Consider the following 27,457-nt stretch of genomic DNA (forward strand, 5'->3'; position numbering starts at 1 on the left):
TATATGGGCCCGGCCTCCTCATCTAGAAGAGACCAGCTGGGCATGAAGGCGCGCGCCGCTCGGTGAGGGCAGGAGACGACTGCGCATCAAATCCGCTCAACGTGCGCGCCTTAGCAGCTGAGTATCGCAATGGCTTTTACCCATCTATCCCGCAGAGGGCTCATCGCGATGGCAAGCCCGCGTCTGCCAATATGAACACTTCTCCTCTACCAATGTGACTTGATGCCTGCATGAAGTCACTCTTACAATGCGTGCATCATCAGCAAAACGAAGCATGTGGATGTTGGACTTCCATTCGTTCGTGTATCCTACTGAATATGGCTATCCTTTGGACCAATGCCGACAACGTCACAAGGACAATGTGCAACCCACGCCTTCAAAAGCCATACGTCTCACATCAGGCAATATCTCTTCCAGGGAGATACATCACCAGCTCAAGCGACCAAACTAGCGAGATCACAATTGGCTGGAAGATACACCTACCTTCCCCATGGACCGAGGTAACACCCAAAGCTTGACTGGCGCTGACAAGGCATGCAGCACTGGGACATCTCGCTACACCTACCCAGGACCAACGCACGACGGACAAGATTCGGTGAGCTGTTCATTACTGGTGTCTATCCTTGCATCCCTAAAACCATCGCGCGCATCAAAGTCATCAACTTCTCGCTACCGCTTGAAACCGCCATCACCAACTCGACAACGCTGATCGCAGGAGATACAGCCAGCTGGAAGTGGTGTCGAGTAGTGATGGGTCGTGCGAGAAGAACAAGAAAACATCAAGCCTTTTGGCCACGCCAGACTCCGACATTGCCTCACGACAGAACTCAAGACCAAGCAACACCAGACCCATAAGACTACATCCTCGACACCATAGCCATGCTCCTGATGGAGGTTAGCATGTCTTCTTCGCGCTCCGTGCAACAAAGGCCGGATAGTCCACTCACTACTCGTCCTCCGGTATGTGGATGACTTCGACCGGACCGTCGGACACCCACTTCCACTCGTTGTTCCTGCACTCTTCGAGCGTCTTGCCGAGATAGTAGACACCAACCCTGTCTGGCTTCCAGAGGTCATTTAGATCGTACCACCTCGACGGCGACATTTCGTTCTCTTCTTCGTCGTCCTTCAAGTCCAGCGGAATAGCGTAGATGCCACTAATAAAGCCGTTGTCTTCAACCTGCCCTACGGCGGCGTATGGTGTTTGATAAGTATTGATGCCGCCGTCCTTGTGTTCCTCGGCGTTAATGATTCCGATGTGTACCAACTTCGATTTGAACAGATTTGGGGATTGCGCCTTCCCGGCTGCGTTCGGATTAGCTTCGAACTGCCAGATCTGCGATGGTCTCATAGGTCCAAATGATCCTCCAGACTGTGTTGGTCCGTGGACATTGCGACTGAGGTCTGGCTCTCCGAGATGATGTTTGGCGTGTATGAACGGGGTGGAGACCGCGTTGGAGTAATGATTAGCCTCGCTCATAGCTGGTGGGGCGTAATGAGCGGTGAGCTCAGCTGGAAGAAGCTCTAGATAGAGACGGACGTTCTTGTCGCAGCCCATGCGGTAGGTGTGTAGGCTGGATAGCTGCAGTTCAAACTGCCGCATCTGAGACACTGTCGACTCCTGGCTGAAGTTCAGGCGAAGCACTTTGTCCAGATCGGTCACTTCGCCCAACTGAGGCACCGGTAGTTCCGCGTATGCATCCCGTCTCTTCATGTATTCATCCAAGATGTCGCCAAACTTCTGTTTATCCTCCACCTGAGTTGAGAGCACGTGAAGTCAGTAAGCTTTTCAAAAGCAGCGCACACTCCGTAATTCTTACCTCGATCCCGAAGTACTCGCGAACCTGTTGCTTGAAGGGGAGTGCGCGCTTGTCGTTGCTAACTCGCCACCTCGAGAAAGCCGCATATTCTTGGGCTCCAACGTGATGTGCGTTCTTGTTCATATCAGCCATCCTACCGAAACCTAGCGTAGGCAGGTGTGGACGTGCCTTCTTGTTCGTCGACATTCGATGTTGGTTAAGAAGGCGGGCGGGGAGTGAGAAAGGTACTGCTCGTCGGAGAAGACGGGAGGATGCCATGAGCGCGAAGATTGTTGGGGTGAGTTGAGGCTTAATACCTAGGTAGGTGAGGTATGTGGGCACTAGTGGAGGCAGGCAGGTGCCCAGGGTAAGAGGGGTTTTGACAGGCGGGAGGTGAGACTAGCGAAGGGTCTAGCGCATTGACTGTGATGGCAAAGGTCACGCCCGAATCATCAACGTCGCAATATTATTGTTAAAATGTCGGTAGTGAAGTCGTTCCGCACGGATGTTGATCAATTGGGATGCCATTTTGGACAAACTGATCTGCCTAGGCTTCGGCGGAGGAATTCATTGTGCTATGCACAGCAGTTGCAACACCAAACATAGTTTCGGTGCGACTTCGTCAAAGCAGCGAACAATTGTGGAAGCAAATTCACCAGACTATGGAATCTACAACCCTCAATTTAGATGATTGCGCACTCTCTCGTAGTGGCAAGACGGTGGCAAACGCCGCGACAACCGGCAGATTTCTCTACCACACATGAGCAAAGTCGACACCAGTCTGCATGTGTCCTTCAATAAATACCAAACATGTCTAGAAACTAGGCAAACGAAGCGCCGGAGCAAAAGCAATTTCGCTATAGTAGCCTCACAAATATGTTCAACAAAGCGGTGCCAAACAGACCACGAACAAAGATACCTTTCAACAACGAGAATTTGTCAACATGTCAAACTCAAGCAGATTCAATCGACGCCCAAAGAATGCTTTCAGATCTGACGAGGGCAATCATGCTGAGCGCAGGCGGGTCTAGCACTGGCACAAGGAATGCTTCTAGACAAGACGCGTAGCAAGCATGTCAATTCGACGCAGTTCCAAAGTCGCATATCGACAGCGCAAGTTGCTTCTCGCCAGAGCTCATCAAAGAGCCAGTGGCCGGTGTAGCAAGCGATATCAGGTATTTGGGTGACAACAAAGTACCTGTAGCAGAGAGTTGGGTTGTATACGCATCTGGAACGATTCACGATAACTCTACTACCAATGGCGCTCATGCAAAGATTGAATCCTGTATCACTCCATCGAAGATACTGCGCATCATTCCTGCTTCCCTATCGACCACGTCACTCATTGCCTGCTATCAGATCCAAGTCTACACTTCCAACACCCCCAATCGTTGCTCTATCTCCTGATTGCCCTTTGTCCTCGCTGCATCCTAAACCTATTGTACCTTTCATACACCCTACTGGCAGAGCAGTATGTCCAGTTTGTGAACGTATCGCCTCGGTACATTTGGATCAATCTTTTCCGGGCAATAATACTACAAATGGCCGCATACCATGCAAGTGCAGAGCAAGTATTGGTATTGATGCTGTGCGGGATCTGCCATCATGGACGGCGAAAGTCAAGCTCGATTCGATTCCACACGATCCAGAAGACAATGCCGGAAGATTCGCGCGAGACGCACATACGCTTCTTTCAGTTGGGAGAGCCATCCAGACGCTCGCAAAAGAGAAGGGCCATCTAGATCTATCGCCATCTACCACTCATCTCAACGCCGAATGGGCCAAAAGCGACCCGAATTCCAGCGTTGGAAGACAGTGGTACCCATACATTGACGACGTAGCTAGAGCGCTTCGATGGCAAACGTATGGACTACTCCGTCCGAGGTTTGTGAGTCTCAGGTCCAATGTCAAATTCAAGAAAGATGTGCCAAAGATGAATGCGACGATGCAAGCGCTACGGGGGGTGATCAATTCGCTGCGAAAGCTGTTACCAAGGGAGATCCGCCTTCAAGGTGTGGCTCATTGGCGTGAGGTGCGAGCATCGCCTCCGGAGATTGCCCTCGAACTTGTTGCTCAAACTGTACATGCCGAAACCGTACATGCCGAAACCCGTCCTAATCTAGAGACACCGGAAGGATGCAAGGCATTTCGTGAGTTCACCATAGCACCCTTCGAAGAACACTGGCTAACAACGAATCTAGTTGGGTCGTTGAAGAAGACTGTGCAAGACCTTGGCCTAGAAAAGAGAGTCCTTCCCCGATGTTCTTATGTGGTCTTTCCATCCAAGGTCGCCCAGCCTAAGCGAGAACTGCATTGGGTCACCGTCCGCTCCACGTTCATGGGGTGGAATCATAAAGGCCAACAAACTTTGTTGAAAGAACGCCGAGATGGCCTCGCAAAGTCATTCGCTCACCTACCTGCTATGCAGCGCGCCAAACAAGAGCTCATCAACGACTCCAACGAGCAGGACATTCCGCAGGGTACGAGCTCACCCCGCCGAAAAGGTCTCCCATACCTAAGTCCTGGAATTGCATTCAATAACAATATCAACCCTCGACTGCCTTGCCAGATATGCGGGTACTTCCATGACTTTCATCGCTCGCATAAGGTTGGAGAGACGAAAAGGATGGACGAGGGCCTTTGGAAGAAGGAAAGGGCGATCTTCTCGTGCGCCGAGCTGGGTGTGGCTGCAATCATGCATTGCGTTGACGATTTCGACCGAAGGCGCGAAGGTTCGTAAACATGCTGCAGCCATGGGAGACAGGCTCTGGCTGTACGGAGAGGGGAGGACTTCGGAGTCGGTAGGAGATGGTATGGTTTCTCGCTCATCGTCGGGTTGGGTGCACTGGTGGATGCTTCTTTTGTGGCTTCTTGTTCAACGTCGTTCGTATGTAGTTTTGGTGTCGCTCGCCTCGTCTTTTCTCAAGCTTGGCCCCAATGGGTGTCGCATCTTTTGCAAGTTAATGTACACATTATCTTAGTATTTACCTGCGTATATCCACATGTGTACATGGAGCGAAATGCGACGCAGGTTCTGGCGACACCCATTGCTGTTTTGCATGAATGCCATGTAGCTCATCGCTCATAGGTCATTGTGGTACTGCGTAATAAGCAGGCTGGAGGACAAGGAAGATAGGATGTGACGATTGAAGAGATGAGACGGGGGATGTACTTAGGTATTCATGTGCCGTTCACTGCTACCACCTCACGTCTCATGATGTATAATCTCCAAAGTTCGTTGCGTCCGCCTTAATCTCCATAGCATAGTCGCACTTTTCGTGGTTGATTTCGATGCGGCACATCATGGGCAACTGGCATTGTGGAGATGACAGTATCATGCAAAAACACCGATCATGATACAGCCACTTCGGAGGAAGATCTCGACAGCCAAAGCCTGTGGCGATGGCTATGCGGGCGAAGTCGGGTTTCGCGCTGACGCGGGTCATCGACGACTGATGTCTGGCCGAGAAGGTATGATCGACTTCGGCACATCAAAGCAGTTTCGGTGTCGGTCGGAGGTGCACGACGAGTCGCTGAGGGCGGGGCTTCTTAGCCAGGGAAGTGCTGGAAGTTGCGAAGGAGAAGGCGAGGTGGTGACGCGACGTTTGATGAGGCTTGGGCTCGGGGCTTTCTCGGCTGCGCTAGCACCCGAAAAGGAAGACTTCCGCGGCGAACTCCTGAGGGCTTCATCCTACCACAACACTTGTTCGGTCAATGTCTTCGCTTCAACAAAGTCTTGTCAAAATATATTGTCGTCCGCTCTTGAGACTGAAGGCGTACGGTGTACGAATTCTTACCATAGTTTACGGAGGTTGTCGTCCTATCATCACCAATGCATGCTTGATCGAGTAGTTCATCTGACAATATCTGCATTGATACAGCGCTCGATGGGGGTATTTATCGCTACCGAACCTCCTACAAAACGCCCGACTCCTAGCCAAGAGAGCCGATGTTATGATAGTCCACCAATGCGATCGGTGAAAGCATGATCGCGTCTCTTTTTAAGCCCTACTAAACCGCTGAGTATTCCGCGACCTTTTCTTCGCTTGGTATCCACAAAGCGAGCTCTCTGTCCGAACGACTCAAGGAGTCGTACTCGCCGGTGTGGACTTTATCGTAGTCTTCAAAGTCGACAATGTAACTAAGATGCAAACGTTAGATATCAGGCAATTACCGGCGAAAGAGTTACGTACCACCTGGACTCATCCTTATCCCACATGATGTTGCGCAAAGCACGATCCCTAGGAACGACTCCAAGCTTCACCACGGCGCTACACCGCGAGGTTAGTGAAGTGCCTGAGATATCAAGGAATATGTCACTTACAGCCATGCTGCCCTGAAAGCCTCGCGGATCAAATCGCGCTCATCGCGCGCTGCTTTGCAGAACGAGTCCATGCTCAAAGGTTTTCCGGGCAGCTTGGTCATAAGCAGAAAGACACAATAGCCTCCTGCAATGGCCTTTCGATGCAGACCACGTTGTAATGAATCTGCCGCTACACCGATGAGACAAGGCGCATGTGGACACCCCTTTGCCCCTAAGGCAATGAGGGCTTCCATCTCGTTTGTGGTTGCACAATTCCAGTACGTAGTTGTGGGCTTGGTGGAAAGTTCAAGATGATGCTCCTGAACTTTAAGCATCTTGCGGTCGGCCTTGGGATGAGATTGTAGGTATTCCAGATCATCGTCGACCAGTGCCTGATACTCTTGTATTGCCATTCGATTGGCGCTGATTCTGCGACTATTAATTCGAAATCTAAGCGACGAGTATAGAAGACCTACTGAAACTTGATCTTGACTATGCACTCGCCAATGTCTTTCCATGGCTTATCGAGGCAAACACATGTGTAGAACTGACGCGCTTCACAGGGACTAAAGTCCTCCTGGAACTCGAGTAGCGATAGTGGTTTCAAGATCTTCCATCGCGTCCCATCGGCAAGGCGGAAGATCCTATCGACGAAGGGATTGTTGCGCAACGACAAGGACAGTCTAGACGGCTTTTGGGGCTTTGCGGGAATGTCAACCCAGTCCTCGGAATCTTCAGCAGACGAAACGCTGTCGCGCGAACTCGCATGGCGATCTTCAGCGGACGAGACGCTGTCGCACGAAATAGCATCGCGATCTTCAGCAGACGAACTGCTGTCGCGCGAGCTTGCATCATGATCGGTGGATGTAGGAGACATTGTTGCAGCAAAATCGAGTTGAGTTGAGGCGCACCGCGTGTAGTTATGCGAGGGCGTTGGCGTTGATTGATACCAAACAGTGCCCAGGTGGGGTCGGTCATACGAGCCAGCCATGTGCGGGCTAGCGCACACTAACTCTTAGGCTAGTCCAACCCGTTCACTCCGTTGGACCAGAGTACAACGATGCGGATCGACGCCTCAAAAGACTAACACTTTGAAACCTCAATATCACGTATTCATACAAATGCACACAAGGTCTGCGACAATCCGTCCTTCATTCATATGTGTGTCATGAAGGCTAAACAGCCTTGATCATAACAAAGTTTAAGGACACTCAATGTGATCATCTAGAAGCTACAGAAGTTCAACACCAACTCCGTGTCTTGCCAAAAGTGGCCCGTCACACTCGATGGTATCCAACAGACGTCTTCCACCCCTTCCATTCCATGCATACATGGCCGGCCTTTGCACATACTCTTGTGGTCTTCCCAGTCGTTTTCCTTCTCCGCATCGTTATCCTCACCCCCGTCTTCGCCGCACTCCTCTCACTTTCAACCCATTGAAGACTAGACATAGTTCGGGTTCTGCTTTGCTTTTCTTTCCGACTGCTGGCGGCCACGCAGTGGCAGTGTGCTCAAAGGCGAATTTCCGACAGGAGCGCCCAATTCCTCAAAGTTCTCGTTGGAGCTGACGGCGCTGACAGGCTGAAGGCCTCTTGAGACGCTCATGCTATTAGAAGTGGGTACTGCGGAGATGGCGTTTTGATGAGAATTCTTCGTTGCTTCACCGCTCCGTTCGTCCTTAACACCGGAACCCTTCAATTTCCTGGCTGCCGGTTTTTTCCTTCCGTGTTTCGGTAACAGATCTTGGCGCAGGAATGAAGCCCCAGCCCATGGCGTTGCATTTGAACCCTGTGTTTTCCGGTGTCCAGGGATAAGGGCCTTGGGGGCTTTTTTGCTTGAGCGTCGTTTGGAGAACCATTTATGGGGGTCTGGAATGTCGTCTTGATTCAGTTTCCAGGTTCTCTCGTTCTCCCCAGCAACTAGATGTAGCAAATGGAGTAAACCGAAGGATGTGCCGAAGGTCTGCGTGTCGTTCTTTCCAAGCGCCGATGTGGCCAGGGTGGAATCCGTATCATAAAATATGTCGGAATAGTACAGAGCCATTTGGCTTGAGTCGACGACAGACCAGTCCATCTTGAGAGATACTGTTTGTTTGTATGTGGATATAAACCCGTACTTGACGTTGAATTCTTGCATGTATCTAGATGGCTGCCCTTCAATTGAACATTAGTACAACTTAGATCACTTTGGATTTCCACAGCTTACCTAGGAAGTTCCGTAACCCCTTGGGGCTGTATGACCAAGGCTCGTCGATCATGCTTGCGATATCGCAGGCGGTGCACGATTTGAACTCGCCCACGATGCGAACTCTCTTTCTGCCTTTGAGATCGGCAACCTCGATGACGAGGTCCGGTTCAGAGCCTTTAGGGCGTAAGTCCGCATTGGAACCTTTTGCGCTCGAGTATTGGAAGTTGGTCGGAAGCAATGGCGTGGCCATACCGTGTGCTCGGTTTTGGAGTTCATGTAAAGTTTCATGAACAGGCGAAACAAGATTATCCTTTACTCGTCCGTCCAGATCGATTTGAGCACCCACTTTAAGCGATTCTGGCTGTGCAGAGTGGCGTTTCTTGTTCGGGCCCGCGGAATATGCATCGAACACGGGCGTTATGAGTTTTTCGAATGCTGCCAATTCGGGCTTGATATCCCATTTCTCCAAAAGACCTATGTGGTTATAGCGCATTGCGGTCGTTGTTGTGCCTTCGGAGACATCATCTGCTGTATTGAGGGCTGGAAGACAGGCACTGACAGTTTCCCACAGTGTCAAGTTTGACGTCGAAGAAAGCATATCGGAGGCCATCCTTATAGGTACGGTGAGTTTGGGAAGGATCCAGAAGCTGCAGAGCAGTGATAAGTGTTGAAGTATCGCGACCTGCGACCAAATTGTGCTGGGTGGGAGTGAGCGGCCAGCGATTGCCTCCGAGGGCACACTCAAGACCCACTCGCCCCGTTGTCTGCCTATTCCCACTCTTACGCTCACGAGTTATTGCATTATTGTCCGTGCGTACTTTCTCCCTTCGAATCGAACGTGGCCATCATACGTGAAATAGAAAGCTTGAACGTTGATCTTGGGCTTCGCGACAAACACTATCACTTGCGCGTTAACAGTGTGTTGGACCAGCAAGACTACGTATACCCTCTCAATATGACTTATCGCGATCCCCAGAATTTCAGCTCCATCGGCGTCTAGTTTCATGCTACGAAGATCGGCTGTTTGCGATTAATCGCTGCACGCGAGCGTGCAGTTCATATGTCGGGCGGTATTGACAGTATCACAACTGTGTGGAGTACCAAAAGCCCGTCGCTCTAGGTCATCTAAACACCCCTCTTCACCTTACGCTCTCCCTTTCGCCCTGCGAGTCCGGCCCACGTTCACTTTTCTCTCGGCCTTTCCACCCGGGGCGACAGCAGGGGTATCTCTGCTTGGCGCGTTCACTTCCACAACAAAATGGCGTTCCAGCAATCTCTTTCGTTGTCCTTTCTCTTGCGGTTAGAATCAAGAGTATCGTTGCTTGATATACCCCATCCATCAACATGGCGCTGGTACGTTGACCCCTCGTTCGCCATTAGTCCACTCAATGCTAACGGGTTATGTAGAGCAAGTACGGGTTCAGAATCCGAAAACCGGTATGGAGACAGCTCCATCAGCTTCAAGTATGTTCTGATCGACGACATAGTCCTTGTTGCCGAACGCGAAAGCTGCGGCTGGTTCTGCAAAGGCGAGTAAGGAGAAGAGCACACCCGGTGCGCGATCCGGTCACGGGGCGCCACGCAGTCGAAGAGGCCAGATCAAGAATCGTCCACTGCCCAAGAAAGTGAGTACCATGCGTCAAGGACATGAGCAGTGCCGGTAACATGGAGCTGATGTAAATGTAGTCAGCGCCGTCCGTGGTGTCGAAGGGAAAGAAGACCGCTGGCTTCCGGATTAATGGCCAGCTTCGTATAGAGCCGACCTCTCTGAAATCGCGAGTAACTCTCGATAATCTTGCTAAGGGTACGCAAGCCGCGCCCATCTGCATCGACGACGACGGTGATGATGACATCGGGATCGCCCAACATCAAAAGAGCTCGGTTTCGGTCAACAACGACGCAAAGAGTCAACAGAGTCTCGTAAGAGCGTTCACGCCTCTCTCGATAGACGAACAAGATCGCGAAATCGACATTGCGTCTCCTCCCAAACCTACACCCGCAGGTGTCCAGCTAAACAAAGACGTGCCTTCCGACTCTTCGCGCAGCAGCAGCCCCGTTAAGATCACCAGCGACAATAATAAGCAAGCCTCAGAGACAGAGCCTTCTTCCCCAATCAATAAGTATAAGTCTCCGCGGAAGAGATGCTTAGTCAAACCAGGGCGCTACAGGGCTTTTCGCACGGGTCTGTACACGTTGTTCGCAATAACAAAGCCGAAAGCGCGACAGATACCGTTCGACAAAGTCCTCAGAGTCATCAACAACAACCTTTCAGTCAAGAAGCAGTTCTCTCCTCTGGAAGCAAAGCAGGTCCTCAAATATATGAGGGAGAAATTGTTCGACTCGCTGTGCGCCGATCGGGTAGTGGACGTGAACCTGAAGGAGATCAAGTTATATGCGTAAAGGAGGTGAAAAGATTGTCGTAGCAGGGGCGTTGGCTCTATCTTTGAAGCTTTGTATAAGACAAGTTGAGAGCGGGTTCATTTGGAGTGGATTGGATGGTTGGGGCGACTCAGAAATAGTGTTTAATGTACCATTGCGCGATGGCATAACCACGGCGAAACTTGATGCGAATGCGCCATAGCGATGATTGTTGCGTCCGGGTTATCTTGAAAGAGACTACCGTTCTCTTGCGCTGATGTGGAGCCACGGTCCGACCTGAACAGCTCATCTTGTGAAGACTTTCTCACACCGCGTGAAGTCCAGCCATGTTCTCGTGGTCCAGCACACAGCTTGCCCTCAGTCACACTCCACCCCTTCCCGTATGTATGGCGACGCTGTGTACGTTGGAATATGCGTCGTCTCGTTCGTCGGGTATCCGTTGAGGTGTGGGTGGTTATGACATGGGCGCGGTATCGGTGGCTGATCGAGCTCAGCTGCGTCGCGATCTAAGAAAGCGTAACCCTGTCGTTGTCAGCGTGGCGAAGTGGGAGATTCAGACAGTGACCTGCCTCGTGCCGTCGGAATGGGATATGAATTGACTTCCGATGGCTACTCGAACAGGCGCCATGGGAGGTGATACTGAAAATGCGCGTCCATTATGATGCATATAGACCACGCAAAATCATCCATGTTCAGCCTACGACGGCGTTCCACCAAGGTGCGATGTAGCCCAGCGTTCCAGACTTCTCAGGACTCAGGACCAACTCTGCGGTCCCACATCCCTTGAAAGGTCCAGTAGCTTCTCCTCATCTTCCTCAGCCGACAGATCATGTAGTCGGGCTTGTTCCGGATGCGCGTGCGGACATGCGCTACGGTATGTCGGGCTTGAGGTCAAAGTCGTGAATTCCGGTGGCTGGCGCCGGGTTCGTCTTGGACAATATCGATGCGAAGATATCTAGTAGGAGGGAGGCGAAGATTACATCAATATCCAGATTGCTGCCCTGGTTGTGGTCAGTGATAATGCATTGACGGTATCTTGTACGTTCTTACACTGGTGGTGGTCGTGTCGATGATGCTCACGAGGGTGCCGGCACGGCTGCACAGAACGACGACCGTATCATACCAGTTTCGGCCTGGGCAATGCACCTGTTGGATTAATCGCGACGAGTTGAGGGTTTCGCAAGGCGGCAATGTTGCGAATTGATGAGATAACGACTTTATGATGCATCGGATGGGACTGCACAGGTGCCCAAGTGGTGAGCAAGGAGCAAGTGACGTCGCGCGATTGGCCCCGCTTATCGCTTATCGCGCTGTCACGTGGATCCTGTGCCGACTTCCAGCAACGATCATGGCTGACTTTCAAGCGATCTTATCCGGGCAGAAGCTGTGCCTTCTAGTTTTGAAGTACATCAATGCACGATTTGGCGTACTAACATGAGATCTCCCCACATAATGTCTCCTGAAAGCTGTGCAGTGGTCCCCGCTCATGCGAGATAAAGACGACCGCATCGTGCGTGGTGATATGGATTTAGAGCTGTAGAAATAGGGCAGCTCTAACACACAGAAGTAACAACATGCAGCAAGGTATGAGCATATTAAAATATGTAGATGCATCCTGAACTAAAGTTCTACGCCATCGATGGCATCTTGACCGCTGAGCCATTTGAGGTGTGATCGATGCTGGAAAGAATACAAAAGAGTACAGCGCCCAGAACTGACTTTTGGCAGTATATAATCACAGCATGATGTCTCTAAGAAGTGCTCGTAATGTGTCCACGTAACTTGTCCAATCAAACTCGTCATGCTTTGACGAACAAGACGAAGTATGAGCATACGTTCGATTTAAAGGAAGTAAATACAGCCTAATCACGTCTGGTATAACGCATGAGGTTTACGCATATCTGGCTAGACGATCATTACAGTGAATGAGAGCTTGGTCGATGATAGAGTTGCAGTAATGAGTCGAGAGTTCCGCGGGAGTCGTCAAGCTGCATTGGAGTTTCGGATGGGTGGCTCGTTAATATGAAGTAGACGCCGTAGCAATTGCTAATTGATGTTCGAATGGCGACACTCCCCATAGTGTGATCTTCTTCGGTAGATTCAGACTGAACGTGAACATGGTTGACGGCTATCGCGCAGCAGGCATGCAGCTGTTGAATGATGGAGAACCTGATGTTGCATGCATATTCGGTAAGTTGTCGTTCACGACGAAAGCGCAATACTTGCTGCAAAGCCATAAAGACGACAAAGTAGAGTAAGAAGGCCTGCTCAAACTACCTCGTGCGTGCCGAGTCTCACCACTTCCTGACCTTCCGTCTACGCCTACGTGATGAGCCCGAGGTCGCGTTGTAGATGATTTCCAGGAGCCTGTGGCCGAGCTGAGCGTGGCGCAATGCACCCCTATACCGGAGGGCCTCGTCCACGTTTCGGAAAGCGGTGGCCGGGCTTTGGCGTGATATGCCTAGGAGCGGAAGGGTAATCCAACCTGCATTCGACCTCCGAGCGATGGCCAGCACCATGCGACAGCCCAAGTCGCAGCTACAACCGCAAGTCCTCCAAGATTCCTCTGATGTTTGTCCTTGCACCCGTCACATTCGAGCGTCGCAATCAATATCGCAACCTGTCTAGCTTTGCGTCATCACGAAGACAAGCCTGGTTATTCGCAGAGGGTGGAGACATGGTGGTGTCCGTGGTTCGCGGTCGCATCGCCTTCGATAGCGTTCCATGCGAAAGAGAGAGGATGAGGAGAGCTGAGAGCTGCGCCAAACAGCATGGTCAGTATATGACTTCGGAGAGAGACGGCGGGGTAACTTACCAGCCAAGCAAGGTGCCATCTCCTTGAGTCAGGCCTTTCCCGAGGCGTTGCGCATCCTGTGTCCGCACTCCGGCAAAGTCCGCTTTATGCTGTTAGAATACGACCGTGTCATCTTTCGTGGTATGGTGTGGTATCTTCAGTCGGAATGCCGAGACGTAGTGACAAATGCGACCTGTGCTTTAGGACTGCTCATGCTTTTGTAAACTCGTTCGCGTTTCGGGGAGTAGATGCGGAGCGTGGGCTTGAGGTGGACTGGCCGGTTGACGTCGATGCTCAATGAGAGGCGTGGGTGTCGCAGGAGAGTGGAAATCCAGCGGAGAGCCCCGGGTTACATTTGGAAGTCAGCGCTCCTTCGTATAGCAGCTTCCGTTTGTCGACAAGGCGTTGTGCAGTTGGCGAACGCAGCCTGTGGTGGGCCAAATGCGCTTTTGTCGCTCTGGTTTATCGGGACCGAGTGCTGAACATGTGAAGACCTGGCGATGAGGTCGAAAAGCCAGTTCTCATCACAGGTAGCCTGGAGTAGATTCTACTATAGCCCCGGTCGGAGTCCTCGCTGACGCTGCCATTCTAGTATCTGGGATCATTATGAGTCTAGCTCCGGTGCCGCCGGATCCAGCGCAGCGCGATCTCCTGCGCAAATTGTTGTGCGCGGAATTGTGGATGTATGGTTCGCTCGGTTGCAGCGGGCGCACAGGAGCAGGATGCCCGCTGCCTTGAGCTGATTCAGCGCTGTGGGATCGTGATGCGCGCAAAGAACTGTGCTAAGATGTGCGTTGGTGACAGTGATAATAGAACAATGCGGGAACACAGATCAGAGTCCGATGGGCGCGATTCAAGTGATGTGGTTGGAGAAGTTGTGGTGAGCATCTCCAGGTCGAATCTCCGGGGATGACGTCGGGCCACCGCGGGCTTGGCATCTCCTTATTGGCTGTGCGGATCTTAGCACGAGAACACCACTTCCGTCTCGTCTTCTCCAGCGAGCCTCTCCATCGTGCATCATCTGCACTCATTTCGTAGATGCACTGCAACAGCCAGTGAGAGATCTCATTTTTGGGTATCGAGCGCTGTCGTAATTCAGTCGCTAACGTTCCTGCGCCCCTTCTAGGTATCGCGGACCTACATTCCACATCGGCCAGTCTAATCAGCCTCGGGATTCAGGAGATGAGGGAACGCTCTACGGCGGCGACGATTGATCCTTCTACATCGAACACCAATGCTGCTGGTTGTTAAACTGATAGGTTAGTTCCGGGATAGCTCATCTTCCGCTTGGCTATCAGCCGTCCTCTGGATGAAGATGCTTACCTGTACTGCGCACACTATACACATCCACCCGACGATCGATATGGAGTATCCGCATTGTGATATCGGCACATCATGTACAAGGTCGCTGGCTAGTAAGTCCCATATCACAGGCCTCCACGGATCACAGTCAAGACTACGCTGCAGTGGCTGAATGTATCAGCAGATCTGTTATGCTCGTACAACCCGATGAAGTGACTGGACTTACTCGGACTAGCCGACGAATGTGTTTACAAAATCTATGAATCAACTCATTTCGCGCCCTGGCCGCAATTCACTTCCTCGCGTCTGAAGCCTGGTGCTACGCACGCTGCTGCGGAGCTCTGCGGACTGTTTGCAGCGGATTTGTGGACATGATAATAGCTCCGATGAAGCATTCTATCCTAGTTTCGACCTCGTCGTACGTCAAGACGAATTATAATGGACACTCTTGAACTTCGGTCGCGGGGCTGGCTCACTTCGTCTCATATTCTCCTTCTAATCTTCGTGTTTTTGAGGCGGGGACACGGGCGCATTGACTTCTCTTTATATCCTTGATAACTATTCGCCCAAACTTCCAGTCGACTGCGACATGAGTGATCTATCCGCTGACGGGTTTGGTATACATACTTCACATGTGCTTGAACCGGGGGCTTGATGCATCTGCTAAAGGGTTGATGATAACCTACAGCAGTGAAAGATTGAAACCACGCTTGGTACGGAGGGGCTCGGCAGATATCCGACAACCCCTTTCTTTATTACTCTGTCAACACCAAAGATACTGCTCGAGCGGTCTTTTCCCAGCACGCGCTTATCATACAAGCTACACTGACGTCACTCTGCACATACGCACTGCAGTACGCCGACTACTCTGAGCAATGCCTGTCGTATCGGGAAGTGAAAGATTACTACTGCTGGAGATGCATGAGGTCAGGCGCGGAAGCGTACATAGCAATGAGGCCTTCTACCTAGATCTTGGAAGCCCTAATCGTTCGATCTCCGGCAGTCAAATCAGCAGTCCCGGTCGACGCTACTCATTTGATTGGTCACAAAGCGTGAGCATCGGTATGCTCTTTCCAATGCCATCTTCACACCAGACTAACGCGACAAAAGGGCGACTCATGGATACGGCCTTTCGCGACAAGGAAATCGATCTCGAGAGCTTCAGCCGCCTGGTCGTGGAAGTTAAGCAATCCTCGAAAGTCATGTCATCGAGAGACGACGTCAGTCGTAACGGGCCAGAAGTCCAAGTCCCCTGCACCCCATCATCCTTCGTTCAAGTTCTCTGCACCCCAGACCTGGCAACCACCTGCTCTTCCAAATCTCTGGGCGGAAAGGTGCAAGTACACTGTACACCTTCATTCGTGAACTATTGTATGAGTAGAACTACACGAGGTGTCGCGAAGTCTTCGACATCGGAACAGTATGTATCAACATGTTTTGGTGGAAATATCACAACTCACACGGTCAGTACACCCAATAGTTACTATGAGTGGGACTACGTCGGCACCAATGAAAAGCAATACGCAACATTTTCCCTTGTCGATGGTCCAAGGGGTAAGTCTTTCATCGACACCACTACGAACGTGCCGTTCCTAACAGTTTAATAGTAGTCGACGCCCCGTCCGAAGCCCTGGCAATGGGTGAGCAGCTATTCTCGCTCGATGCAGTCCACTGCGATGGGGTACCAACATCCACCGGTTTCGTATCACCCCTCCCAAAGGAAAACCACGAGGAAGTCGATGAATTCCACGACGACACGCTTTCGGACGAAGACTTACTGGGTCTTTAATACTTCACTGTGTGTCTCGTTCCACATACTACGGGCAGGAAGCATCCCCACTCAATCGCATATCAAGGCAGTTGCTTGAGCTGCCGACTCGCATCCTGATTCGCACTTTCGTCGTTGCACAATGTAGACAGTACTTGCTTTTGCCCACGAATGGGGCAGTTTGTCGATCGCAATGCTGCTGCTGGCGTCCTGGTGTTAGTTGGAAACGAGGCAACATCAATGTAGTGCTTCCACAAAAAGTTCAAGAAATCCGGATAGAATATGTCCCACGGGTATGCAGTCATCAATATTAGTGGTTGTGAAGTACGGGAAGCCAACAGCATATGGGCCACATAACTTCGCTGACTCCACAGCGTTGAACGGAAGATAGTCTGTAGATGTGGTGGCACACGCTTTACATGCGCATGCCCATCCCCATATCGGTTATTACCTGGTGTTCGATCAACTACATAATACATATCATAAAGAGCAATCACCAAATTAGCATGTATACACGAACAAAGGGCACATTTCATCGTTGATTGATGGCGCAACGGCATTCCTATAGATTCTTCACTTCGGAAGAAGAACGATCGCTGGCAAACTCTTCTCGAGTAGCATCAATATCAACACCACGCAACATGGTCAATGCAATCCTTATGGCGAAGATCAAGAAAGAAACATCGGGCAGGAAATTCATATAGGCCCTTCGGGCCTGCTATCTAAGTGATGCGTGGGTGGATACAATTTAGTGTGTGCTAGAGCTCAGAACAGCCATTTCCATGGGTAACACCGGTGTGATGCCCTGAGTTGCGCGTCATGTCTCCTCCGTTGGTGGGATGTGTGCCGTGGTGGTGCTGCTGGACAGCACGACGTGTGTAGAGAGGGTTTTGTTCGATTCGAGTTTGCATGCGGCGCATTTGCATGGAAATCGTGGCATGGGAATTCTCAGCGGGTGACGTTCTGCGGCTGTAGGCTCGCTGAGACGCGATTTGGACAGACTATCATCTCCATTCTCTAAGGCCGCCAGGTCCCGGTATCAATCAGACCTGGGCGCGACAAATTGGTCGATATTGCACGCGTCGCATGGGCATTCAAACTCTGGCAAGGGGTAGTCTTCCGGGGGACTTTTCGGTAGACAAACGTCGTCATCGTCTAAGGATGGTCCGCGGTATGTTGGCATGTTGGCAATTACGCCTTGGATTGAATCGTCCATCCCCCGGAAATCCCAAACCTTTTGAATCCAAATGTTGCGACGTCCTTCGGAAACGTTCATCCTTTTGATAGTATCTTCGTAAGATTTGACGCTTTTCTTTATGCCCTCAACGCTTCTCAAGGAGGTACTGTCATCCCAAGGTGCATCTAGAGCATTCACTCCAGACCCCAAGTCCTGTTTGAGTTTCGATAACAAAGCCTTCTCTGCTGCAATCTCTTCGTGACATTTCCGGATCTTCGAAGCCAAAAAATGGTACTGGTGGTTGCGTCTATCGCGGGCGGCGTAGAGGGAATTAATAAAATCATCTTCGACTGTTAGGTAATCTCTCAATTCATTGTCGTGAGCAGTCTCGAGCCCTTTATATAGTTGTTTGGACACAGTGTCAGATTTGCTGGGTGGAGATTTGGAATGTTTTTTTGGATCCATCAAGTTGTTATTGTTGTTGTATGCGTTGATAGGGAATGTTGACTTGCTAGTTGAAGGAAACGAAAAAGTACTGCTACGCTTTATACCGTTTCTAATACGGGAAGTGCGTTGTGAAGTGGTCGGACGGAATTACACATTGGACGAGATTGTATGATCACATTTGCGATGTACATTAACACTACGTTGTTTCTCAATCGACACTCACTTCCGGCCTCGGGGCAAGACGTTACGTTGTTGCTGTATGTCGGATCCAGTGACTCATCCAGATACCACGTTCCAGATGTCGAGGGTAAGGCGTTGTGGGCGGAGAAGTATGGCATAAACTGCCTTCGACTTAAGCGCTCGCAATGACTCTAGTTCTCTTAGAGTTCTTCGGGGCTGGTCGCTTAAGTGTTATGGAGTCACGCTGCTGACCCTTGCGCTCGTTGTCGGGTCCCAGATATCTTCTCTAGGAAAAGGAAAACTTTAGTTGTCATCCTTCACGTTTACATTGATGTTGTCTTGGTCTGAGTTCATGCAAGTGGTAGAGTATCTAGCAACAGGGTTAAAGCCATATAAAAGTAAGCATTGATTGTTGTGGGCTATCTAGAGAGTGATGTAGCCGACTTCGAGAGCTGTACAATTTCTTGCGTGTTGCTACCCCAACCGCAAGCAAAGGAGAGAGGCGCGTAAGACACAGCGCAAAGCCGTCTATGTACATTTGGCCACCTCCTTAGCGTCATCGTAAGTACAAGAGTTGTTGTCCTTCGTGCACTGTCCAAGAAGAGAGCGATGTTAGTCCATATGTAACTTCAAGTGATACTGTGGGTATGGAGTACTACCTACCCTGTAATTCGCGGCTACATTCGTCGAGCATTTGACCAACCGAGTCTTCCCGCTGACAGTGTATTTGCACTCGTTTGTAGCTTTGGTGCATTTCTAGGAAGAAGCAGAGCAGTTAGTAGTGAGGCAGATGTGAGGTTACTTTGATGCAGGGCGTGAACGTCTACTTACCCCGGGGTGCTCGAAACGAGCCATGAGGTTGTCTCTAGCCTGATAGCTGGCTAGCTGAGACTCAATCGGGGTGGCTACAACGCCCATTGCGACAAAGATGAAAGCGGTAGCTGCAGTGATCTTCATAGTAAAAGTCTTTCGCGAATCAGGTTGCAAAAGAGAGCGGGATGTGGTAGAAGAGATGGTCAAGCTTATGTGGAAGACGGTGCTGTCGATGGAATGGCCTCAGGTCTGTAGGATTGGAGACCTACCTTTTATAGGGAACGGTATGCTCATCAGTGCATAGGGTGTACGCCTTGGAAAGCTTTAGTGATCCTGTCCTTCCAGACGCTCGTATCCCCTATCGGAAGAAGAAACTTTGTCTGGGGACGTTGCAGCGCATCTTGGACCCGTCAGAGTGGTGGCAGGTGAGCCTGTGCCGCATGCATGCAGAGAATGGGGAGAAAACTCTGTCTCTGAGTTTGCATTATCAACTATCTGCCTAGGTAGATACCAATCATCAAGCGCCGCGTGACATCTTCGGCTACTTGGCGGGTCCCGAGGTCGTTCTGGTATGTGGCGTAGCTACTGTCCCTTGGACCTGGCGTTAGCTGTGCCCCATGCGCATGGAAGAGAGACTCGGTGCAGGATGCGATTGAGATCAAGCTTGCAGTATCGTTTTACTTCCAGCTTTTCAATTTCAACTTAGGGATGGCCCCTTACTGCATTAACCATCAAGACCCCTAACCACACTAGTGGGGTACATTCATAGCCTTTGACGAAGTTGGTCGAGGCGAGATGGGCATAGAGACAAAACACACTTTGGGAACATCATGCATTGCATTACGACACAGGCTGGAGAACCAACCCAGTCTGGCGCTATTGTATACTATGGGGTTACGTAACTAAGCACAGTAGATGTGGATCCTGATGTAGATCAGGCCCACCGCTCTGATATGCTCGCAGGATACCGGCGTTGCGTTCTTTGACGTTATTGATCATGCGCTCGATGGCATCAGTAGCGTGCTCTTCCAGGCGCTCCTCATGGGCGGCGTGTGCCTCATCCCGAATCTCATGCAGACGCTTCAGCCAGTACATCCATCGCCACGGCGTAAACCCAATTGGCGAACGCATTCCTAGCTCAGATTCAACAAATTTTTGACCACCCTGACTGAGCGTGCCTGGGCAGTCGTTCCAGAAAGCGTCGGATAACTGGATGAGGCAGTAGTTGGCCTCTTTGATCCATGCGCAAGCAGCTGGCAGCAAATCCGCAACTGTAAGGCTGCGGATGTCACGAGATAGATCTTCCTCGTCTGGCGTCTCCGGGCTGCAAAGGGCTCGTGTTTCCTCAAATGTGGAGCGAAACAAGACGAGAGCGATCTGACAGATCTTGTGGTTGGCCACGCGGGTTGACGCCAGCTTGGCTAAGAAGGAGGCCAAGTTGAGGCGATGAACACCGGACATTGGCGCGCAATTGTTGATCCAGAAATCCGTCATGTCCGTGGCCAGGAAGGGAAGGTCATTCCACAGCGTGCCTTGCACTGTTCGTGCGATATCGATGCCGTAGTTTCCTGACACAGGCCTAGTTAGGGGGCCAAGTCCCTGGATGCGGACGATATCCAGGACCAGGCGGTCTTGGTCAGCGCTTTCATGAGACGCCAGCCGACCAAGCTGATAGTAGATGTGCCAAATAGAATGCAGGTAGCCTTCAAGAGAATCGACTCCGTCGCCAACAGCACAATACCGGTCACTGATGATCCAGGTTCGGTTGGTAAAGGCTCCGAGGCGAAGCTGCTCGATCTCCCCGCGGGCGATGCATTCACGGACGTTCTGCCGGTCGTGAGTGCTGTCGTCTAACTTTGTGATGTCCGATGGGCCCTTGGGAAACGGGCTTAGCAGTGCATCGCGGAAGGATTCCATTCTCAGAGGGCTGTAGCGTGACTGGATACGCCGAATAGATGCAGTAGAGAGTTTGAAAGGATAAGCGAAGAAGAAGGCAGGCAGACATGTAGTCCACGTCGATTTTTGTACTGTCGTCCACTCATGTAGAGCTAGGTCTAGCAGGGTTATAGCCAATCAAAGGGTTGTGATGAAGAAGTGGGTTGTGGCAAAGAAGGCTCCACACGTCTATCGACACAGCCAGCGGCCTCTCACAAACCTTGAAAGAGGCGTGTTAGTGGGTCGTTTCCATGCTCTTGGTAGGCTATACCAGAACAATGAACATCAAGTAGATGTGAGGAAAGTATGCAGAGTACGTGGGCATCTGGTAGCCAGCGGCCTGCATTGAGCACAGGTAGAACAGCTAGCACGAATGTCTACTTAGTAGTGCTGACGTGTTAAGTCGCAAGAGTCATTTGTGAACCCTCTCATGAAGGTAAGGCTACGGCACAGTTGTAGACGCGCAGGGTTCGTGGAGTGAGCTACCCAATGTGACCTTGGAAGTCGCGAGTTGGAGCCGGAATGGCGCCGAAGCTAGCTCAAGCTAGAATGTCCCCTCTTCGTGTGGCAGTGCGCAGCCTCTAAATCGACAATAATTAGTGGGGTAGCTGTAGGAGCGACGATTTTGTTGCAGGGGTTGTGGAATTAAGGTTTCTTGCACAATGAGGCTGGGGCGTGGGCCGCCAACCAAGCGGGGATCGTCCAGCGTGGCGCCTTCCGCAGACGCCGGCACGGCACGGCACGCCAGGGCACAGTCACGCGGCAGGCTCTGTCGCGGTAGCACTGGCACCCTCCCCAAAAGTGCGAGTAACTAGGCTTGTTGGTCAAGCGCCGCTGTTCTGCAGCTCGCTTGCGCGCGGACTACAAATCCTGCCTGGGTGAGGATGCGCAGGTGGTGACGACGCACGCCCGCCAGCCGATTCAGGCGTTGTCCTATAAGAAATTGAGTTTCGCCCGAGAGCCCAAACAAAGCAACCCCATTTTGGTGTGGCGGGAGAGTTTCTGCGGCACAAGGCAATCCAGTGCCCACCGAGCTTCCCTGTTCATACCCCACCTCCACCCATATGCAGCTTGTATTCTCCGTGGCCTTCACGGTTGACTGTGTAGCGCGGGGCTCTTCGACGTCGCCTGCGGGCGGGGTCATGCGGATGATGGATCGTTCGAAGGGTAGCTATCGATGAGCGTGTTCACGGGGGACGATGCACGACCTCGGAGGCGGTACGAGCAAGTGAGAATGGAGTGGATGCTGAGACGATGTTAATGAAGAATGTGCCTAGAGAGAACGAGACGACATACCATGCCATGAAACCGACACAGCGGCATGCAGCGCTCGAGTGTTGTCTGGGCAAGCCATCTGATCCAGAACGCTTTCCACGGCATGCAGAAGACACAGTCTGATCGCTCTCCAACTATCAACCGGGGTCGTCAAGCTCAGCCTGTTCAGCGCAGTGACAAAATGTGTGTATGCCTCTGACCCTGAACATGATCAGGCCGCGTGGTGAGACGCGCCGACTTGCATTGTAAGTCTCATGATACGCGATGCCGTCATTGGGCGCGTTGAACGTCTGCAGTTGCTTTTGGAGGGCTCCTTCAGACTGCGTCAGAGTCCTGCTTGCCGAGGCAGCTCGTGGCCGATGTCGTATTCGCGATACGACGTCGTTCGGCGTGGGGTGACTGTCGGGTGCATGGGTAGTGTCATTATGGCGTCTGAGTCGGTGGCCGGGTCGCAAGCCCGCTCGAAGGCTTGTATATGTCGGCGTTGCTCGGGGATTGATTGAAGCTTTGATCGTTAGCAGATGGTGGGTGAGTTCGCACGTTAGTTGTTGTCACGTATCAGCGGGTCGATGGGCCTCTTCGGAGACGTGCGGGCAAGAAACGATATCATCAGATTTGGCATCAAGAATGGTTGCACGACAAAGAGCAGCATGCTTCAGATGCGACGACATTGCGAATGCAAAAGGCTTATCTGAGGTATTACCGTATTTTACATGATGGCGCGCGGCTACCTTGCGGCGGCAGCGTCGGAGCTTCGGTGAGCCGATACCCGATCCAGTCTCCATGCGGACTAGCACACGGACTCGATCTCGTCAGTCTGTACGCACCAGCCGCGACCTCAGCCACCCTCTACAATCGCATTCTAGTTTGACCCAGGTTCTCTTCTCGGCCGATGACATACCGAATGTCGCTATGCACAACCCAGCCCTTGCCAAACTTGCCCAAGGCTTCGACCTTCTCGTCTGCCCACCATCTCGGTTCTGGGAACATTCTCCCCCACAATTTGATCAGCCAGTAATAATCAGGCAATATCCACCAGGGGTAGTCACATTGCCGGCCCAGCGCGTGCAGAAATTGTAACGGAACACCTGGTGTAGTCTTCTTCATCGCTTTGATGCTTGGAGTCTCGGGATAGTATCGGTCTACGCAGGCAGGCGGGATGCGCGACGGAGCATACGGCTGCAGGTACATTCGCAAGGTCCAGGGGCATGCCTCCTGCAGTGCCGCAAGAGTAGTGTCTTGTGACCCCGCTGTCTTTCCCAAGGCAGCGCTCCAGGCTCTGGAGGCGTCGTTGGTCAACGCCTGCAGCAGAGTCCTCTTTCCGACACAGGTATCCGCCAACAGCGCTCTTGCTTTTTTATATGTCGGGTCTCGCGCAAGGACAGAGTGCAGCGTACCGCCTGCCTGCCCATATTTTTCCCTTCTTGATTTGGGGTCCTCCCAATACGACTCGAAGCGCTCGAAAGCCTCTCGCATGAGCTCCCATACCCGCTGACCTGTCTCTGCGTCTGGCAGTCCGCGTGCCTGCCACATCCGCTCGTTCCACGATCGGTTCGCTTCTCGCCAGTACTTGCGTACCTGCACCAGCGGAGGAACCCATCGGTCGTCAAGAGGCTCCGGCATGCTCAGCAGAGTGTAGGCGTTCTTTGCGATGGGTGCTATCGCGGGCTGTGCAGCAGTCAAGCAAGAGTAAAGACCCCAGCCGATGCAGCCGATGCAGCCGACGACGCCGACCACAGCTGCTGCTGCTGCCACCTTCCGCCCGTGGCGTTTGACCACATTTCTTATCCGCCTTCCCAGCTTATGTCTGCGCCGCTCCTCCGAAGGCCTCGCGCCCGATACACTGCGTGTGGCTTCGTGAATATCTCGAGAGGGTAAGCTTGGCTCGCTTCTCGTGCGGCGGCGGTATTTGGAGGATGGCCGAGCAGCTGGAGCATTTGCGCGGTGTACGATGCTGTCCAAGCAGAAGCGCTCCACTGGAATGGAGAAGTCAGTACTCGTTTGATCCGAGATTAGACGGGGGTATGGAGCCAGACGCACCATTGCTGAGCCTCATGAATCGTCGCGTTTCGCTCATCACCTTGCCAGCCTCATCTCGCGTGACGACTGTCACCCAGGCTCTACTCGACGTTTGATGCGCCATTTCAAAAGATTGCTCGATAGATGTCTTCCGACTCGACAAGTTCAGAAGCTCGCTCCTCACGCCAATGTAACAACGGTCGATGGTTGCCAAAGTTCGCGTGGGGTTGAGAGAGCAAACAAACCTCGGAACGTTACACAAAGAAAAACTGTATGCCGACACCCCAAAACTCAAAGCTCTTTAATCTTCCTCCTTCCCTTTGTTCCATCACGTTTCGACCTTCCTCGATCTCGACTGCCCGAACAAGTGCAGCCGCGCCAATCAAGTACAGCCAACGCGTCGCACGAAACATCGATCATGGACACAGGTCTACGCCCACGCGAGAGTCACACGTAAATAGAGACGACTACGACTCGGGAATGGGGGCTAATAGATACACAGGGCGAGGGGCAAGACGCCAAACTTTTCGCGACGTCGCTCGACCGGATGGTGCAGCAGGGTCCTCGTCTTGCTCATCTGCCTCTTGGGCGTGGTCCTTGCGGTCCTTGCACAGCCCATCTGGTCAATAGGCAAGCCGTCTTGTACTTGCCCTCTCATCGCATGCCCCGACGTATCTCTCCCTAGCGATGAATGCACCGATCCTGCGAGTTTCACAATGCTCAATATACGGAGCAGCCACATCCCGCCTCTGACAGTCCGACTGTCCATTGAGCTGCGCTCAGATGGTCCAGCCTTTGGTGCCAAAGCTATCGACAGGCGTCTTGGGCTTATCAACTCCCGCGCTTTGTCACTACACGACCTGACTCTCCACCACACCGCACAGTTTCATCGCCTCCAGACTACAACCGCTGCTGCTATGTCTGATACTTGCTCCAGGATTTGCCGCCCATACCGCTCATGGAAGATCTGGAAGAACCACAACATGTCCACATTCCTATCACCTGACATGCATAACGCCCACCAAGACCAGGCCGTGTTGGATCATCTCCACAACACCGTCCGCGACGCTGCACGGATCTATCACGATAATGTCGCCTCTAGTCTCGCTTCCGGTATTCGCCCTCTCAACGATTCACTCGGCAACGCAATATTCGACGCGTACGAGGCTTGGACAAAACCACTGCCGTCGGAAGTGTGCCACGAGATCTTTGCAGCATCCTGTGATGCTACCGACTACTACAAGAAGAAACCTCAGATAACTTGGATGAATCAGTTATTTGTAGCTCTGAAGGGAGAGCAAGACGTACTGAGCATGTCGAAGCACGATCTAGATCATTACTTGGCAGCGGTCAACCCCCAGGCATGGACCAACACACTTCCGGCGCACACCAAAGATATGGATGCAGAGGACAAGAAGCAATGGATATGGAAGGTCGGCAAGCAGGTTCGTCAAGGCGTCAGCATTGGGTCTGCCGACATGAAGCCCCATATCGATACTGGCAACGACGTTCTGCCATGAGGCCTGATACACGTGCCCATCCGACCGACTTGAGACCCTTTCAAGTTTCCGGGTCTAGTGTGTTCTCGGTTCTTGCTTGTCGAGGGATGGGTGCATCGCGACATGTCACTTGCCATAGGCAAGGTCTTTTTCATGTCGTCGAGCATTACTGTACGCATCTCAATGTTGACCCACAATGGAAATTGATGTCCGATATATCTCATCGTTGCCGAACACATGTCGCAGTCGTCCAGCACCACGGTCTTCGGCACGATCCTGTTTCCAGCATGTGACAGGCCCTTCGATGTGACGTAAACAAAGGACAGCAAACCCGCTTGAGCAAGCGCAAGCTCGACATATAACCAAGCTCGACATATAACCAAGCTCGATGCCTTCCCCATTACACTTCGGCGTTTCCTGATATTGAACAATCGCCACGTACCCGAAAATGGAAGCGTACATGGCATGGACGTCCGACAACTTACGACGAGAAATCAACAGGCGCAAGCTGAAGCCTACACCAATGCCCTCCAAGAAGGTCGATCGAGCGATTCTTTTGGCCGCCCACGATGAGCGAAAAGCCCAGATGGGGGCGAGTGGGTTGGTTGGAGCGGAAGAGAAGGAAGATGATGCGGACGAAGATGACGATGAATTTGTCGATGCAAATGAAGATGCTGAAACGGATCCTCAAAGCGAGGATGAAGTGGATGCTGCAACACACCCAGCTGAAGGCGGAGAAGTAAGCAATGACGACATAGAGCAAGACGCTGCTTCAACGTCATCCCCGCAGCCAAGTTATGGCGAAAAGCGTAAGCAACCACAGACAGGATTGGAAGACCGCACCACCAAACGTCAGCACTACAACGACCCGCCTGCAAATGTACTACTCAATTCAGCCTCACCGTCTCCACCAACATCATCACCGCCATCACCGTCTCCACCACAATCATCACCACCATCACCGTCTCGCCAGCAGCAAGACGCCGTCGTCGCGCTAGACCAAGAGAACTGGACCGCTCGCGCCGAACGTGCCTTGGGCCCTGTTGACCGCTCTCTCACCAACCTCAATGCCTGGATGAACGATGTCGTTGGCCTAGGCAACCCTGCACCTAAGGACCCGACCCCAGGCCAGATTGTTAGTGAGGTGGCTCAAGATTTTGGACGCTGGGTGGGGCGGTGGGGTCGTGGGATGGATGCGAGAATAAGGCTGGTGGGTAGAGAGGTCGAGGACATGGCTAATCACCAGGATGAGGAAGTTGAAGGAGATGGAGGGGCTGGCAATGGCAATGAGCTATGAGGCTGGGCGGAAGACGGAGGGATACTCTTGGGACAATGGTATGTATGAGAACTATGCTACCATGGTCCATCGCTAATGTTCCGCGGGCGTACGTTTGCATACAAGATTGACATCAAGTCCAGTTTTCGATCTTTCATACCATCTACTGCGCTATCCAATACATATACCCAAGGTCGCCTCCATCCTTCGAGCAATACATCATTTCCCGCCCTATCACAGACGCTCAATTCCACTTCACACCAGCGACCGCATCTTCTCACTCTAACCTCCCCATTCCCGTCTC

General features: G+C 52.0%; 8 protein-coding genes across 8 annotated transcripts; 3 read left to right on the forward strand and 5 right to left on the reverse strand.

Moving 5' to 3' along the window:
• Positions 1–946: 946 nt before the first annotated feature.
• On the reverse strand, positions 947–2,006 carry J4E86_010905 (uncharacterized protein; the record flags this gene model as incomplete). Its single annotated transcript, XM_051451399.1, has 2 exons — positions 947–1,756; positions 1,821–2,006. The coding sequence occupies 2 exons, from the start codon at positions 2,004–2,006 to the stop codon at positions 947–949; spliced, it is 996 nt and encodes a 331-aa protein (XP_051297398.1).
• Positions 2,007–5,810: 3,804 nt separating this feature from the next.
• On the reverse strand, positions 5,811–6,979 carry J4E86_010906 (uncharacterized protein; the record flags this gene model as incomplete). The annotated part of the gene is made up of 4 exons (XM_051451400.1): positions 5,811–5,940; positions 5,993–6,070; positions 6,124–6,525; positions 6,579–6,979. The coding sequence occupies 4 exons, from the start codon at positions 6,977–6,979 to the stop codon at positions 5,811–5,813; spliced, it is 1,011 nt and encodes a 336-aa protein (XP_051297399.1).
• A 566-nt stretch (positions 6,980–7,545) lies between these two features.
• On the reverse strand, positions 7,546–8,782 carry J4E86_010907 (uncharacterized protein; the record flags this gene model as incomplete). The annotated part of the gene is made up of 2 exons (XM_051451401.1): positions 7,546–8,255; positions 8,308–8,782. 2 exons carry the CDS (start codon positions 8,780–8,782, stop codon positions 7,546–7,548), a joined length of 1,185 nt encoding a protein of 394 aa, XP_051297400.1.
• An 851-nt stretch (positions 8,783–9,633) lies between these two features.
• Positions 9,634–10,689, forward strand: J4E86_010908 (uncharacterized protein; the record flags this gene model as incomplete). The annotated part of the gene is made up of 3 exons (XM_051451402.1): positions 9,634–9,642; positions 9,777–9,914; positions 9,976–10,689. The coding sequence occupies 3 exons, from the start codon at positions 9,634–9,636 to the stop codon at positions 10,687–10,689; spliced, it is 861 nt and encodes a 286-aa protein (XP_051297401.1).
• A 9,354-nt stretch (positions 10,690–20,043) lies between these two features.
• Positions 20,044–21,066, reverse strand: J4E86_010909 (uncharacterized protein; the record flags this gene model as incomplete). The annotated part of the gene is made up of 1 exon (XM_051451403.1): positions 20,044–21,066. One exon carries the CDS (start codon positions 21,064–21,066, stop codon positions 20,044–20,046), a length of 1,023 nt encoding a protein of 340 aa, XP_051297402.1.
• A 2,142-nt stretch (positions 21,067–23,208) lies between these two features.
• Positions 23,209–24,502, reverse strand: J4E86_010910 (uncharacterized protein; the record flags this gene model as incomplete). The annotated part of the gene is made up of 2 exons (XM_051451404.1): positions 23,209–24,335; positions 24,400–24,502. The coding sequence occupies 2 exons, from the start codon at positions 24,500–24,502 to the stop codon at positions 23,209–23,211; spliced, it is 1,230 nt and encodes a 409-aa protein (XP_051297403.1).
• Positions 24,503–25,361: 859 nt separating this feature from the next.
• On the forward strand, positions 25,362–25,898 carry J4E86_010911 (uncharacterized protein; the record flags this gene model as incomplete). Its single annotated transcript, XM_051451405.1, has 1 exon — positions 25,362–25,898. One exon carries the CDS (start codon positions 25,362–25,364, stop codon positions 25,896–25,898), a length of 537 nt encoding a protein of 178 aa, XP_051297404.1.
• A 427-nt stretch (positions 25,899–26,325) lies between these two features.
• Positions 26,326–27,174, forward strand: J4E86_010912 (uncharacterized protein; the record flags this gene model as incomplete). Its single annotated transcript, XM_051451406.1, is given in 2 exon segments — positions 26,326–26,686; positions 26,705–27,174. The coding sequence occupies 2 exon segments, from the start codon at positions 26,326–26,328 to the stop codon at positions 27,172–27,174; spliced, it is 831 nt and encodes a 276-aa protein (XP_051297405.1).
• Between the last annotated feature and the right edge of the window lie 283 nt (positions 27,175–27,457).

Source organism: Alternaria arbusti, assembly GCF_024043155.1.
Source record: "Alternaria arbusti strain BMP 1465 chromosome Unknown scaffold_27, whole genome shotgun sequence".
Lineage (NCBI taxonomy): Eukaryota > Fungi > Ascomycota > Dothideomycetes > Pleosporales > Pleosporaceae > Alternaria > Alternaria arbusti.